We start from the raw sequence: 17,535 nt of genomic DNA on the forward strand, positions 1-17,535 counted from the left end.
ACTATGGGCTCAAAAGTAATGGCCAAAATACTATTTTTATAATGCACGAGAAAGGCACCATCACCGCTAGGTGGATTAATCAGGGTTTTTTTAATAAAAATTCGGTATCTTATTTTAGTTTTGTTGACAAGAAATAAAAAATTAGCATTTTTTCTCTAGGTATTTCTGTTTTAAACAATTGAAAGCTTGGTTTCAAATAATTATTTGCAGTGACAAATATTTGTCATACGCCCTTATAAGGGCAATATGTTGGATAGATAGCAAGCTTTAGTCTTCTTCAACCGTATACAAGATGTTTAGAATAACGGCTTCCAAACGATTAGCCTTATCGATCGGCATGGCTGATAGCTTTGCATTCATCAGCTGCGCGAAATGAGTATGCCGCAGTTGAGTTTGTTCGTCCATAAAACGGTCTAAGACCGCAGACATTTTATCATCCAGAACATCCGCCTTGCATTTCTTGGACATCGAGCTTCGCGGTGGTTCTGGTGTACTTTCTTCTACCTCTAGGTATTCTTCTACCATGTTCGCCAGCTCCTTTGTGCCGGTATCGTAATTGCTGGTAGTTCTGAAACGTGTTGAAAAGTAGAATAAGAGTAAGCATACAAAATAATATAGATAGTAGAATCTATAGATGAGCGAAAGCATGGCTGAGTCGATTTTTTTGCCCGTGCAAACGCGCATATGATGTCACAGCCCTTAACGTTTCCATTGAAATCGTGACGTCATGCTCGTTTGGAGACACGTTTGACAGTTCGTTTGGAGACAGAGGATTTATCTTCGCTCATCTATATATTCCACTATCTATACAAAATACTATTTTCAGAATATAAATACACTTGTAACATGTTATTCAGCTACCTGAAGGCACTTTTCAACCTTCGGGGACTCGAGCCGTTGTAAAAAGTACCTTTGAAAAAAGCACGCTTCTCATTCACAACAGAGGCGCAACTGCGTGAGCAGTCCAGGACGAAGCGAGTCCCGGAAGGTTAATGTTACAGTGTTGAACTACATATAAGGACACGAATTAAAAATGTTGAGTCTAATAAATCAACGAAGATCTAGTGTAGAGTGACACAGAAAGTAATATGCAAATTTGCCAGTTGCTTAGTTACCGTCATCGGGGGTGACAATGGGTCTGGGGGTGAGAATAAGTCATCGCTCTCACCGACAGTCTGGAGGTCGGGTAACAAAATCCTTCAAAATCCTTTTCTTGTTCTCAGATACTTTAAATCTATTCTACATACATTCTTAGTAGTTGAAATAATTACCCATTCTCAGCCCCATTTGACCCATTGTCACCCCCGACGACGGTATATCTTCTTCCAGCCATTCAATATGAGGTCTAGAGGTTTTTTAATTTCAGCATAATGCTAAGTTTAGACAAGGCAAGTGAATTGAATAAGTCGCTTGAATTGAACGTCTAAACATCTTCGTTCAATTCATTTGAATTGCCGTGTCTAAACGTAGCATAAACTTGTGGAAGTAAATTAACTGTTTCATAAAATTCATGATAATTTAATCAACATTATGATACTAAATTATCTTAATGCTATGTTTAGACTGAGCAAGTGAATTGATCTACTCAGTTGAGTTCAATTGACTTGCCAAAAGTTGCACATGTTCAGCTTTCTTTTTATTCAAGTGAATTGAACGGAGGTGTTTAGACGTTCAATTCATGTGACTTGTTCAATTCACTTGCTTTGTATAAACGCTAATTCCCAAATTACATAAAGTTCCAGAAGGTGGAATGGAATCTGTCGGATTGTTACGGGCTTTGAAATTCTGTGAGAATTATTATAAATATTTTCCACATAAACCGGCGAGTGGATACCACCCCCACAGCTTCGATAAAAAAAAGCTTTAAAAACAATATTGTATGATGTCTTCAAGAAGCAATGACTAACACATTGGTAAGAAAATGAGGAAAAAGCCGAAACAGATTAACTTGAATATTTAGTTACAAGTTTTTATATATAATATAAAATCTATACATACGCTCTTCGACTAACATGGTCCTTCAAAAATTCCATCTGGTCCGAATATTCCCAAGGAGTATAATCCGTAGGCTCTGCTCCTGATCTTTGCGAAACTTCTATCTCTCGACGCTCCTTTGCATACCGATCACGAAGCGTCCTCCACCTTGTTGTCAATGCTTTTACTAAAATTTGGAATCAAAATAAGTTATTATGAACAAAAAAGAAAATGCTGAAAAAGCCCGACTAAATTTTAGGCAATTCAATTGTGAATTCAATTTGTTCAATGAATTTCCCATGCAAGTGTGTACAACCCTTTACAGCCAGCTAAAAAAGGAAGGTTAATGTGGCTAATAGAGACCAAGAGAACCTGTACATCCTCACAATACGGAAGGGATGTTGTGTTAGCAGGGTAGAGTAAATCGAAGCATACACCAGGATTAAGCATAAAAATAGATGTGGCCTATGCAATGTTTATATATATCTAATGAACAAACATGGGATTAAACCCTTGATCTTCTGCACTTTAATGAAAACGTTTACGCTCATGCACTTGCATACTCGCAAACGATAATTAATAACATCAAATGAATACAGAAAATAACTTACCATCCATTTCCAATGAGTTTGCCAATTCAGCCCATAATTTATTCCGTGCTGAATTGTTCTTATACGACCGTGAACCTTTGTCATAAAGAACGGGATGCTCACTAACAAAAGATATTATTTTCTCGTTTAAACCTGCTTCTTTGGTGGTTTCCATCTGAAAGACAATTTCACACAAACTTTAGAATCACGATGTAGATTATTTTTAAACATTACTGCAACAACTTAGTTAGTTCCTGAGCAACCTTTTGTAAATATATTAGCTGCAAGCTGTATAAATGAATCAGTAGATGATGTTAGAATTGGAAATGTCTCCGTGGTTGGAATTTATCCGGAGGATCACTGGCTCAAATTTGGCACAATTATTCAAGAGTTCTGTTTCGACTCAGCTGACCACCTTGTGGCTGGTGCTGGAAGTCTCGTGGAATCCGAGATTACGACTTAATTGTTTGTGGAAACCTTTGGAGTGCCTTTCACTAGTAATAAACACCCAATTTGGCCACATTTGACCAAGTCACTTCCCGAGATATCTCCGGACACGGGGACAATTTCCGATTCTAACTTATTTCCAAAAACTAGAAGCCTGTAAGTGTGCAATGATGAAGTGCAAAAATGAAGCAAATCAATCGAACATTACAAATATTAATGGCATTTTAATCGACTTTTTTTCACCTGTCAACAATTAGATACCTTTGCTATTGTTTGTCTAGATGTTGCTTCTTAACACCACATTTTTTTTTTGTGGAAAACCCCTCCGATATCTTCACAGGTAACAATTTTGCACCGCAAAAGAAGAATGATGTTCCGAGCGAGAAATCGACTACACTTGGTTTGTTTACATATTTACGTAAGCTTGTCCGCAAAGTTTGGGATCGTTCAAACCGTGCGGATGACTTTGCGGTCGGCTTTGCGTTTAGTACATTTTAGCACCCAACTGCAAACCCGCTCCGGATGCATTCTGCGTTCGTACGTATAATTGCATGCATTTAAACTAGCTGTCAAATTTCCGGATTGCTTTCCGGATCCATTGTGCGCCGGCCTATAGGCACGTGGGTCAAGAGGGGAATGGGGGTCATGGGGAAATCACTTTCCACCTGACTCAGGTCCTTACAGGCCATGGTTGCTTCAGTCAGTCCCTAATACACTTCCCTGTGGAACACCAAGATTACTTTCCATGGGATCTTAGGCCCATTGAAGAAAGACCACAAGAGCAGTTCTAGACCAACATTTGAAAAGGGCGTAACAGCCAAAATGTATTCCTTCTGATTCTTCGTCCACATATATAGCAATATATGTAGACGAATTGGCTGTTACGCCCTTTTCAAATGTTGGTCTAGAGTTCTACTTAAATGAGCTTTTTTATCACCAAATAAGAATTAAGAATATTAGAGATAAAGAAGAAAGAACACAAATAATTCATCAAAGCATCAAGCACTATATCAGAATCAACACTTTGGAAAATTGAAGGAATATCCTTCCATTGGTTATCCTCTTCAGTGAGACTAACGTCTCAACTACTGCTTCGTGATTGATTCCACTGAGGTCGCAAAGCATCCATTATTAGAGTCCATTATTAATGCAGCTATGTAATGATAAGCCCGTTTCATTGCTTTGATATTCTAAATGCTTGAAGTTAGTTCTAGACCAACATTTGAATAGGGCGTAACAGAAAAAAAATATTCATTCTGATTCTTCGTCTACTTCGTCTATATAAAGTTATATGTAGACGAAGAATCAGAAGGAATAAATGTTGGCTCTTACGCCCTTTTCAAATATTGGTCTAGAGTTGAAAAGTAATTTGAAAAGTGTTAGAATTGTCATGACTGAATGTTAGGGTGGCTCAAAAAACACTTTTTCAAATTTTTTGATGGGCCGCCCTCTTATTCGGTTATACTCTCAACAATTGAGTGCACGTCTGATTTTTCCCAATTGACTGTAAGGACTTGGCCGGCGCCGTTATTGATCAACATTAGCGAGCTACTGAAACGTGCTGTTCAAGAATAGATGGTAAATCCCAACCACTATTCACTTGGATCGAAGTGCAATTTACACCAGTTCTGATTAATCACGGAGTAGCAACCATTGATATGTACAGTCAGTAGGGTGGCTCAAATTAGTATGGGAAAAACTTTGTTCAATTTTTTGATGGGCCGCCCTCTTATTCGGTTCTATTTGATGCCCTGATGCTCTGGATAAATTTTCGGTCAAATCGGTCAACGTTTGGGCAGTGCTAAACTCGTTGGAAGTTTATATGGAAAAATGTATGCAGAAACATCCAAAAACAGTAATTTGCAGTTGGACGGCACAATTTACGATCGAGAACCATGATACTCATTCAGTTTTTGTAAAATAAAATACAGAATATTATGCTGAAAACCGCGAGAAGATTAGAGTTTATTACGCAAAGATATTAGCATTTTACTGGAGTGTTGTAGGGGTGAATTTATTTCTTTTCAAAGGTAAAAGAAACGAAATTTGCTCAAACTACACTGCAGAGAAATGCTAATAACTTAGCCGGGCAAACTCGAATCTTCTCGCGGCTTTCTGCATAACATTCTGTACTAAATTCTCCAGGATCTGAATGAGTATCATAGTTCTTCATGGTAAGTTGTGTAGTCAGCTGCAATTACTGTTTTTGGATGTTTCTACATACATTCCATACTTTAATCACCATAACGTTGACCATTAACTGAAATTGTCAGAGCATCATCCCATCAAGACTGAAGCATAGAATGCTTATCTGTTGATTTAAATAATATTGTTCAGTGAAGTAAACATAATTTGTAGATCTCATCGCTTTGGTATCCTCTATTTGTATTTAAGTTGACTGATTTGTGTATGTAATATGTAATATATTATGAGGCAATTATTCGATTTGTGCTCTAGTTGTGGAAACTCTTTAATAAGCAAAATATTCCTCACTGATCTACTGAGTATTGTCCGTTTTCCGTTGTCTTTTTAAAGTATTCAGTTTGAACAACCATAGTTTGAAAACATTGAAACTGAGATGGTGATGTTACAGAAATTTTTCTGATTAGGTAGATTTTTAGATATTTGTTTTTGAGGCATTCTCTGATATCTCATCTATTTCAGGTTCTGGAACTAATTGAGATCCTTCCGATTGAGATCATTGATCCTAAACTCCGTTACAAGTGGAATTTAAACAACGAACCATTTGACAGAGTTGTAGAAAAACCTTCACGCTAGAAGTCCACCATACAACACATTTTGAAATTCAGCTTCTGGAATGAGTTATTGACAAACTACTAAATGATCGAACGCAAATTACTAAATGATCGGTAACATCCTTGTTTGCTGAGCATTGTTGCGACGGATGGTCGAGTTTTGCAAACTCGTCCGGGTCCCTTTTCTTTTGTAAAATTAATGAAAAATGACGGATAAAAAAATGCGTCAGACGCACCAAGACTGGTGAAATGATCTTGGTTCTAAAACGCGGAGCGCAGGCTAGTGGAACTGACTACATGATGCTGGCCCAAGAGGTCTTGAGTGACGACGCCGAGGTGAGATCGTTGGGGGCGGAAGTGACCCTCTAGTGCAAGCAACTTGGACGAGGTCACGAACGCGGACGACGTCGTCTCTGCCGTCACAGACCAGTGCGGTACAGAGGTCAAGAAGATCTCTGTACGCCTAAGAAGCGGTCCCTTTGGCATGCAGGTAGCCTACCTTAGGTTACCGGTTGTGGAAGCCAAAAAGGTAATGGAGCGAGGGAAGTTGAAGATCGGCTGGTAAGTATGCCCAGTGACCAAACTCCAGCCGCCTTCAGTGGACAGGTGCTATCGGTGCTTAGAGTTGGGACACAAGTCCTACAACTGTAAGGGCCCAGACCGTAGCAATCTGTGTCGTCGTTGAATGCGATAAGGCACCAAAGTGCCTCATCTGCGCCAGCAAAAAGCAAGCCTGTAACCACGTTATGGGTGGGTCTTCGTGTCCCATTGGAGAGAAAAATAAGAATAAGCCGTGCAAGTAACACAGCTTTATTTTAACCACTATGCAACTGCCCAGCAGCTGCAGTGGCAGTCGGTCTCGGAGTCGAGGACCGATGTCGCCCTCCAGTTCGACCCGTAACTTCCCTGTCGATAACGGCAATTCGGTGGCGGACGGGTCTAGGATGGCGGCTACCTGACTCCTCTGCTGAGGGTGTCGGGATAGCCAAGATCAATTGTGTGTTCTATTGTAGCTGCCATGCCCCACCAAGGTGGCCATTCGAACAGTTCAACCAGATGATCGATAGGCTATCGACTGACCTAGTGGGTCGTAAGCCGGTCATCATAGCAGAAGATTTAAACGCGGCCCTTCGATCAACCTGCCTCAAGGCTAGACGAAGGATGCAACGTGCCCGTACCGAGAATGAAAGAGCAGTCCGCCGTGAAATGTTTCGAGCTGCGAACATTAACAAGGCCATCAAGAGCAGTAAGAGAGCGATTTTCAACAACCTATGCCAAGGAGCCAACGCGAATCCGTGGGGTGACGCCTCCAGGATAGTGATGGCCAAGACCAAAGGGATCTCTCCACCCCCCGAACGGTCCCCGGATAGGTTGGCGAGGATTATCGAGGTACTCTTCCCGTACTGAGCAACAAATCTCTGGCCTCCTTCACCGCAAGACAATATGGGTGCGGCCGAAATGGGGGCTCCGGTGACGAACGAAGAGTTACTCGCGCTGGCCAAATCCCTGGTAACGAACAAAGCTCCAGGACCTGATGGAGTTCCGAACAACGCTCTCAAGGCAGCAATCATAGCGAACCCGAACATGTTCTGGCTAGCTGTGCAAAGATGCCTAGATGATTGTAGATTCCCCGAAAGATGGAAAAGACAGAAACTCTCGTTACACCAACTTAGCTTGCCGGAGGGCCTGTACCGGATTTTGGAAAGCTATTTCCAGAACCGTGTACTATTATACGAGACCGATGCCGGTCAGAGAAGCGTACCTTTTACCGCAGAAGTTCAATACTAAGCCCGGTATTATGAAACCTTATGTATGACAGGGTTCTGAAGCTAAAGTTCCCGGAGAGCCCCGTCTGCCATGACTGTCCAGGTGTTGATGAAACTGCAGAGCACATACTGTTCGTATGGCCTCGTTTCGACGTCGAAAGAAGAGCTGTGCTAGACGTTTGCGGTCGGGACACAACCCCGGATACCCTTTATCCAGAGGATGTGCCAAGCGGTGGAGAAGTGGGACGCAGTTTCGACTGCAACCACTCAGATTGCCTGCAGCTTGCAGAGAATCTGGCGCGCCGTGCAGCAGTCGACAAGCATGACTAACTTGTGATTGGTTAGTTAGAGCGAAAACAGGCTGAGGGCGGGGAAGTGATTGATAGGTTTGCACATGTCGAGGTAAGAGTGTCCCAGCGGGTGGCAACCGCAGTCGCCACCACGAGGCATGGCAGAAGAGTGAGCGCATAGGTGTTAGTATGGACTGCAATGCCGAGGTAGGAGGGTCGTAGCGTAGAACTGTTGGTACCTATCGCTATCGACACCTCGAGGCATGGCAGAGGTGAGTGGAGTGAGCATCCAATAAGTCAGACTCGCGTGGCATGTCATAAGTGAGAACCTTAGTAAGTCCCAAATGGTGTGTCAGGAGGAGTGGCAGGGTGTGCTAGAGTGAGCACCCAAATAAGTCTCAGATGTGTGTGCTACAGCGTGAATCAGGTGGTAGGGTGAGCACCCAAGTGAGACTCACATGGTATGTCAGTGGCGAGCATCCAAGTAAGACTCCCATGGTGCGTCAGGAAGAGTATCAGGGTGTGTCAGACGGTGTGTTAGAGAGAGCACCCAAGTAAGACTCATACGGGATGAGTGCCTGTGTGAGCGTGAATGAGCGAGTATTCTAAGTACTGCCTATCCCCCAGAAGTAATGCTGGGAGGCAGTTCCTGGGGGAGTCAGGGTATTAGTAAAGAGGGTAACTCAAGTAACCTTCTGTTGCTTGGGTGGGTTTAGTGGGTCTGACGTTCCGTCAACCCCACTCCCTCAGTGATAATTTAGGGTGTCTGTTTGCAGATTTGCCTTCATCCCTCTATATATATATATATATATAAAAAGACATCACCACAATTCGTCAAGCTGAGTCGATCGGTATATAACACTATGAGTCTCCTAAAGTTCATTTTTGGAGCGAGCAAATAGCTTTTACGTATACTTTGTATACGAGAAAGGCAAAAAAATAAAATTTATCACTGAACAAAAAACATAAGGGAAATATTTTAAATTTTGTGGCTCCCGTTATTTCCAGTTCGTTTTAGTTTAAGTTTTCTCATTTGGATTTCAGATCTTCAGATTTTGGCTTCAGTTATCATCCTAAGTAAGGAGTGCAACTTTGAATCTGATACAAAGCACTAATCACTGTACCACAAGAGTGCATTCATGCCGTTTATGTGGTTGGGCTCCCGTTTCCTGACCATTGCTGTAGAAATTGATGCTCGCAAAGCAAGTGTTGCTAACATCGCGACCAACTGTTACCGCCTCTATTCCAGCGCGTGTTCACTGCTGCGCCTTGCACTGTTGCAACAGTTTCCTGCAGTGCGCACTCCAAATTTGAAACCGAAAGCAAACAACTAACAGCAACCAGAGTTGCAGGCAGGCTGCCAGTGAGTGCTGTTCGGTATGTAGTACGAGCATTAATTTGCATATCTATTCATAAATTTTGCTTCTGAAGGCGCGTCTTGTATCGGCGAACCGCTGGCTGCTGCTTTTCTGGCGGTGGCACGCCTGCCATTGCGGTCCCGTGGGTGGCACTCAACAATTTATGATTTTTCTTGCTCCCTGACTGCAGTGATTAAATTTGAATTACGGTTGTGAAACCGGATGAGGTCGGTCTCCCCGGTTCCGGTCGCAGGGAATGCGTTCGGAAATGTGCACTGGTAGAAGCATTACGAGAGCCAACATTGATTACACGGCAGCAAATAGTAACTATTTCCTTGCCTTCATAATCAAACAATGTTTCTGTGGATTTTGATTTGCAGGTTCCAGATCTAAATGCATGCTTAAAAGGATTTGACTCAGCAAGCGTTTATTGCTTTCTATTCGTTTCCTTTCCAATAGTTTCCATTCGTATGGTACATCAGCGTGTCTTGTTGGCAGTATATGCTATTAAGCTAGACATTTAGATTTAGCGTACAAAAAATCTTTCTGGAGATCTATTCACAAGTAAAATGTAAAAATAATCACAAACCAGTGGTAGAGTGGGATTCTTCAGTAATATGATTGACACCTTACCGAAAGTTACATCAAATAAACAAGATTATTAGATATAATGTCACATTTCCGAAAATCCAATCCATCTTACTGAGAACGTTGAGCTTGCCCACCCATTAAACCTTGTGCGAATTGCTAACGCTCCCAATAGTGGTCTGGTGGTTTGGTGGATGACATTCTGTCGCTAGACTTGAGATCTAAGCTAAGTCATTCGGTTTTACATCTCAATCCAATGCCAGAAACACTGAGGAGGGTAGCAGCTGTTCCATTTCCAATCCCATAACCGCGTGAGTCTGACATCTCACGTACCTACTCCTTTAGCAACGAGCGAGCAGATGCTCGATGAGCAGAAAAGAGCCCCCCTTTGCGCTGTCGTTTCACTTGTCACGGCCAGTCGGCTGATTTCCAGCCTCATGACCTACCAACCAATCAACATAGCATAATCCGGTAACTAAGAATATGTGGGCGCATAATTCATAACTCTGGCACACACACAATTTGCAACGTGTTCTCGGAGTGTTGCTTGATTTGATTGAGAAACAATGACTAACGAGAAGGGTAAGATGAAGATGTTAGCCGCAAAATATTTGTCCAAAGCAATTAGGGTTTTGCGTGACTGGGAGATATGGGACTAAAATTGGGGAATATATCACAATGACACAACATATTGTTGGGGCTCTAAAAGAAGAGCTATACATTTAATCTTGATACAACTTTAAAATATACTCTTCCATTATTGTTTTTGAGATTTGTAAACTAATATTTTTATGATAATGCTGCACATTACATTTTTTAAATCTTTATTTGTATTAATTTTGAAATGGTTTCAATTATTTACGGGTGTAAATTTTGCTGTGAATAAGGTGTAATTTGTCGAGGAGGCTGATGTAACGACCCTTAGCCTGCGGGCCTTTCGCAAGCAAAATTGAAAAACAATACAGAATAGGTGAACAAACAATACTTCGAGCAAAACACCAACTGAAGGTAGGGACGATAACACATGTATATGTATTGAAAATAACATTTCTTGATTTCGAGAGAATTGATTAGTGGATAGAAGACGTAATGATGAATGTGAAGCGTGAAGAAATTGGGGGAGAAGCTAACCTAGTTCAAAATCTGGTTGGAGCGCGGATAACTTACAGGCCGAGTTGAGTGTCCGGGTGGCGTGGCCACTTGGTGGTTAGGAAGCGGTACTTAAATCCCTGGATGAACCAGGAATACCCACGCCTTTCAGCCCAAGTTATGCATCTCTAGAGGAAAGATATGGGCTCTAAAAGTATCCCCGAATCATCCGCGAGAACATCCTGGATGCTGGTTAGAATTTCGCAAGCTTCCATGCAGGCCTTGTACTTGGGTCAGCGACGCGACAGGTAATGTTCGAAGGGGTTGCGAACCCCACAAATATCGTAAATTTTGCAGAAAGGGCTCCCTAAAAATTATGGGAGAGCCGCGTATGCGAAGTACGTAATTGTAAAATGATGTATCCTTAAAGTTAGGAAAATCAGATCACCCCTCGGCAGATTTTTGCGTAGATTTGGCGTTGTGGAGGCCATGGAGCAGCGATTTCAATCTTCCCAGACATACTTTTCAATCTATGTCGTAGTGTCCGCCAGGAGCAAGGAGATCGGCGGAGGTGTTGCCGAGAACTCCGCACCACCCTGGGATTCATGAAAACGACGCACATAGGGGTATTTTGCCAATCTAGCCGGAATAAACTATTTTATTTGTTAAAACCACTCAAATTACTTTGTTTTTTGGTTTTTGTGATATAAAAACAGTTTTGAGGATAACATGACCTTCATATACACCGAACTCTTTTTTTACGCGGATAATTTTTATCAATTGTTCGCACACCTGAAATCCGACGACTTTTTCAATTTCACCTAATTTTTCCATGATAAATTGTTGATTTTATCGAGTGACAACCGTAAAGCTGTATTTGTTCCAAGTGCCAAAAACAACCAAAAACAAATTGCGTAAAAAGCAACCCCAGTGCACCGTATAATAAATATATGACTGTATGTGAAATCCGATCAAAATGCTAGTTGATGATGTTGCAGATTTTCCACGTGCGTGGGTGAGTGAGTAAGTGAGTAATTGAGTGAGTAAGTGAGTGATTGAGCAAGTGAGTGATTGCGCAAGTGAGTGAGCAAATGAATAAGTGAGTGAGCAAGTAAGTGAGTAAGTGAGTAAGCGAACAAGTGAATGGAAGATTATCGTTCATTAGAGTATGAATAAATGAGTAAACGAACGCGATTAACCAAAAAATGAAGATATAATCGTATGAGAGAATGAGTGACTGCTTAAGTGAGTGAGTGAGTAATCGAGTGAGTAAATGAGTGAGTGAGTAAGTGAGCGTGTGAGTCAATGAGAGAATGAGTAAGTGAGTGAAAGGGCAAGTAATTAAGAGTAAGTGAGTGAATAAGTAAGTGAGTGAGTAAATGAGTGACTCAGTAAGTGAGCGAGTAAGTTAATGAGTGAGTGAGTAAGTTGGTAAGAGAGTAAGTGAGTGAATAAGTAAGTGAGTGAAGAGTTAATCAGATGATGAAGAGAGCTTGAGAGTGAGAACAATTTAATGAATAAGGGGAACGAGGGATTTAATAAGTAAGTAAAAGAACTAGTTAATCAATTAGTGAGGAAGTAAGCGTGTAAAGCCGTGAGTGACTGATTGGGTGAGCGAGCAAATGAATAAGTGAATAAGTGAGTAAATGAGTGAGAAGTGAGTAAGCGAGAAAACAAAAATAATGATGAGAATAATGAGAGAATAATGAGAAAGTAATTAGACAAATAATGAGTAAGAATAAAAAGACGGATGAATTAATCAATAGGTGAGAGAGTGAGTGAGTTAGTGACTAAGTGAGTATGCGAGATAGTGGGTGGGTAGGTGAATAACTGATTCAGTGGGTGAGTAAGCAAATGTAAATTATAATAGTAAGGAAGGAATTATAAGGTAAGGAAGTTAGCTAATGAGATAACGAGCCAAGGGATCATCATTCTTCGTCGTAATTCGTCTACCAGCTGTCCATCATTTATTTCTTCTAAGAAGAGTTTTGATGTTCTCCGTGGTGACAACTTGCTCCAACGAAATAATTTTGTTTACACTGGGATCACATTTTTTAAGCAAATTTCCGTATAAGTTTTCTTAGCGCGATTTTTTAAAAAGATCGAAAACCCCATAAAAGCCGTGCAAAAACGATTCTAGTCATTTATACGCGGATTTTAGAGTTTTCGCGGTTTTAGGAATTCACGTGGTTTTGATTTACATGGAACGTATCCCTCGTGTAAAAACCGACTTCAGTGTACTTTTTTATTCAGTTCAATCATTTTTAGCTCAACATCTCAGTACTTTGTATAATAATTTAATTGTTTATCCCTTTATTTTATATTATTGTTTTGGAGTCATTCACAAATCACAACCTTCCTGGACGCTCTTTAGCAACTTTCCAAATAATAACAGAAAGACTTGTATTGTATTGGATTTATAAAATGAATTTAACATTAAAGTTGTGAATAATCGACAGTCACAGATACATTTCTTCCAGTCGTTATAAATTATGAGTCGTTTTACCCCATGTTCCCCAAGCGTAATACGGCTGATTAGAATCTCGTAAATATGAATAATATTTTGTTACATACTATCATATAGTTAGTCGACATCTATATGCTTAGAAAGTGAGATGGTAAGTTCATCGCACCTGCAAATAACTTGCATTTCACAGAAAAATCTCAAATTGTATCACAACTTTCGAGACCCCGATTTTGAAATGGCGCAAATTTGCGCAAGATTTTATTTCGGGATTACAAAATATGGATGTATATCTAGCGGCTATGTGTTGAAATATTACCGAATATCGCCGAATAACGAAATGCCAGACCAATGAAATTGTGAGTTTTTCATCTTTTTTTTATTCAAAAGTAGCAACTATTGATTCCTCCATATATCTCAAAACAATCGATTTTTTCTATGATTTAAATATGTATGGACTACTATATTACCACCATAATCATCATCCGTGGTAATAATGTAAATTAAGGTTATACAGAATGAACACCGAAATAATAAATTTCGTGCTATGAAAAAGCAAGCCGCAAAAATAAAAACGTTAGTTAAAAACCGCAAAGTTTCAAAGAGCGTAGCTGTCAAAATATCATTGCAAATAAAAAAATATATACAGATAGCAGGTCCCACACTATTCAGCTATTTTTTAAATATTTTTACACTACAAAAAAGCATTTTTTTAAAAATCAACTTTATTCCAGCTAGATTGGCAAAATACCCCTATGTGGACGTGAGCTGTCGTTGGTTGGTGAGAATACTCTAGGTCCAAAGGTGCTAAGGTTGTCCACTCTGCTGCGCTGATACTGGTGGTCGGTCAGCACCAATGAAAGCCGCGAGGCTGCGAAGTAACCCGGCGCAGCTTCGGTGATAGCAAAGATATTTCAAATGCTGGGTTGTAACGATTTCCTAGTGCACACAGCGCACAGCAACTTAAGCGCCACTCTCAGCACAGGAGAGGTTACTGACGCAGATGAAGTCCGGCCAAAGACTCTCAAATAGGGTGGGTAAAAAAGTGGCTCTAGCACTCGATACTCAAATCGTTCCAAACGTGGAACTCGAAAGCACGAAAGAAATCTTTGCGAAATCACAAACTAACCAATCAGCCAAATGGTTCACTGGTTCAATCAACTGGGCTTCTCCATTCAAAAAGTACTTATTAGAATTTCCATACTTAATCTAGATTTATTGCTTACGTTTAGATATGTACAAAAAGGGATTTATCCCGTAAATGATTTTTAGCTTATAATAACTTTTGAGCTCAAAAATTGTCTCAACCTATTACTTGCGTATTCATTAGTTGGACGCCGTGGAAATCTGCAACAAGTCGAGGAGAACACGGTACTTCTGCCGAACGTTCGTCGGGGCATGCAGCGTCGTATTGTCAGCCGACGAGGGTGCTACAATGAGCTATTGTTGATGATGAGGAGAAAGCACCAGCCGTATGCGCAGAAGAGCAGCCAATGCATTGGTGCGGTATGCGAGCTCCAGCGGTGCGTCGGCTAAGAATGATCGCTCTGCGGCCGATCGTTGAAAATTGGAGACACTTCGATCGATGATAAAACACTTGCCCGTCGTCGACACGGTTGGCAAACGTTGGCAGTCCGCACTAGAGGAGCGATCTCGGCGGGGCTCGTGACACGTGCCGAATTTTTTTGTATGGCGACCAGTTGCATGAAGACGATGTGTCTCAAACGGGGACAGTAGTTGTATAGGCGGGAGCGTTGTGTCCGCGGCGTGTGTAGGGACGGTATCGCACCGTGAAAGTGGTGTTTGCCGTCGGTCGTCGCAGGATGCGGACAATGAGGACACAGGCGGTTGCTTGGGTGCGATCGATGCAGAATTCGTATAAGCGTGGATGCGGTGTGTTCATTTGGAGGTTATTCGTTAGATTGGATGCGGTTCACGCCGGAACAGAAAGCCAAAGGTTCACGCTTAGCGACTTCGGGACACGTGGCAATCACATGTAGGCCACTGCGGTCGTGACGGATGGCATCCGAGTAAGGATCCTCGATGCGGGGTTTTACAGCTGAACCACTCCACCGAAAAACCCTATGATGATAGGGTTTTGAAACCTATCAACAGTTTACATTAATCGCCGATTTTTTTACATGAAACACTGCCATTAGCTTAACTAGCTCTCGACAATCTCAGTCGAGATCAGTAAACTCAACGCCTGTGGTTTGAATGAGTTTCGGCTCTATTTGCGCAGTTTTGTGGTAAAATCTGTGTTTTAGTTACAATTATTCAAAATAACAGATCAAATCTACCTGCAACTCAAATCATTCCCTTTCACTATCCGAAAATAGCGACAAAATTCACAATCTTTTTCTCTCGTGTTTCTTTGGAACTTTTAACAACGGTCTCGTTCACCAGGTCGTTCACATGCGAATGAAGCCTGCTACCCACGGGACAATTGGATTGGCCTGAACCTTGATTCGCTCGTTCTAACTAAAAGGACAAAAGAGTTCTCTCTATACCTCCGATATGACAAGGTAGGCACGAAGTTCCCTTGTCATGATCCGTATCACTTAGTGTTACGGAGTGTTCGAATGTAATATCTGTAATTATGTTGGTATATTCGGCTGTGTAGTCCAAGAACTTAGTCAACACGATAATGTTATGTTCGTCCCTACGTTTGGGTACTGATTAGTACCACCTTCAAATTATCCCCTTCAAATTATCCCCTGAAGATGGTACTAATCAGTGCCGAAACGTAGGGACGAACATAAAATTGTCGTTTTAACCGAGTTCTTGGACTGCACAGCCGAATATACCAACATAACTACTTTATTTCGTAATATCTGGGACACCGCAACTTTCCCGGTCGATTGGATGCAAGGTATCTTAGTGAAGGTTGCCAAAAAGGGTGACATGACTGTATGCAATAACTGGCGAGGCATTACGTTGTTGTGTACCGTTCTCAAAGTTCTATGCAAAGTTATCCTAGCCCAGATTCATGAGAAGATCGATGCTACTCTCCGGCGGCAGCAGGTCGGATCCCATGCCGGAAGATCCTGTGTGGACCATATTGTCACGCTCCGTATCATTCTGGAGCAGGTCTTAACTTGGTATTAATTGACTACGAAAAAGCTTTCGTCTCAATCACGAGAATAGGTGGGGCGCCCTAAAGACGCAAGGGAATCCTGAGAAAATCATCGGCCTCATCGAGGCACAGTACGAGGCCTTCTCGTGTAGAGTGCTGCACAATGGGGTCTTGTCCAACCATATTCGGGTCGTAGCAGGTTTACTGTTCCTCATCGTAATCGACGAGATTCTGGTAGCTGCGATTGACCGTGGTCCAAACCGCGGGCTGCTATTGCAGCCTTTATCCATGGAGCACCTAAACGACTACGAATCGGCTCAACGGTGCTCTGATATGCTAAGCTCAATATGTAAGCTCAAAGACCTTGCCGAGTGCTTCTCTTCGACAGGTTTAGTCATCAACCAAACTAAATCGTTGGATGTAAACACGGTAGCCAAATGGCGTCAGACGGCGGTACCAAGATCGAAATAGGCGCACGGATCAAAAAAGCAAGGGCTGCCTTTGCGAGTTTAAGAAATATCTGGAAAAACAGGCAGATAAGTGAACGCACCAAGATACGAATTTTCAAATTTAACGTGAAATCTGTGCTGTGCGAAACATGGTGTGTATCAGTGTAGAACACTCAACGGCTGCAGGTGTTCATCAACAGATGCCTGCGGTATATAACTCGGGCCTGGTGGCTTCACAACTGGATCTCAAACAACGAGCTCCATCGTCGTTGTCACCAGAGGCTGATAGCAACAGAAATGCGGAAGAGGAATACCAACTTCTCGCTCCATGCCAGTGCACTGGGGGTAGAAGAGCACCGGAATCGTACACCTAAATAAAGGTTAGCCCCGGTCGACAGATGAACTAGGAACTGTAACGATTTTACGGTTGAAGCCAGCTTGATACTTGGGCCGGACAATTGGTGTCGACTTCCGCGACATATGTTCCCACGAACGCCCTTGTCGGCAATCCTACTGAAGTGGTCCAACGAGAGACGGTGCTAACGGCGGATTTTGCCTTTATCCGTTCAGGTATGTCCCCGTCTATGACCAAAAAGATGTTGGCAACATATATGACGATGTAGATTTTAGGCGGTAGAAATCGAAACACCCCTTCCATAGCGGCCAAGAAGGGTGTCATCAACACGAC

General features: G+C 41.8%; 1 protein-coding gene across 1 annotated transcript in view; it reads right to left on the reverse strand.

The window, feature by feature from the left end:
• Positions 1–267: 267 nt before the first annotated feature.
• LOC134209359 (uncharacterized) overlaps positions 268–17,535 on the reverse strand; it is a 137,730-nt gene continuing 120,462 nt past the window's right edge. The window contains exons 11-13 of the mRNA XM_062685346.1: positions 2,586–2,739; positions 1,999–2,161; positions 268–568 (exon numbers count right to left, since the gene is read on the reverse strand). Of these exons, the coding sequence (XP_062541330.1) occupies positions 268–568; positions 1,999–2,161; positions 2,586–2,739 (618 nt within the window). The remainder of the gene's footprint in view (positions 569–1,998; positions 2,162–2,585; positions 2,740–17,535) is intronic.

This window comes from Armigeres subalbatus, chromosome 2, assembly GCF_024139115.2.
Source record: "Armigeres subalbatus isolate Guangzhou_Male chromosome 2, GZ_Asu_2, whole genome shotgun sequence".
Classification (NCBI taxonomy): Eukaryota; Metazoa; Arthropoda; class Insecta; order Diptera; family Culicidae; genus Armigeres; species Armigeres subalbatus.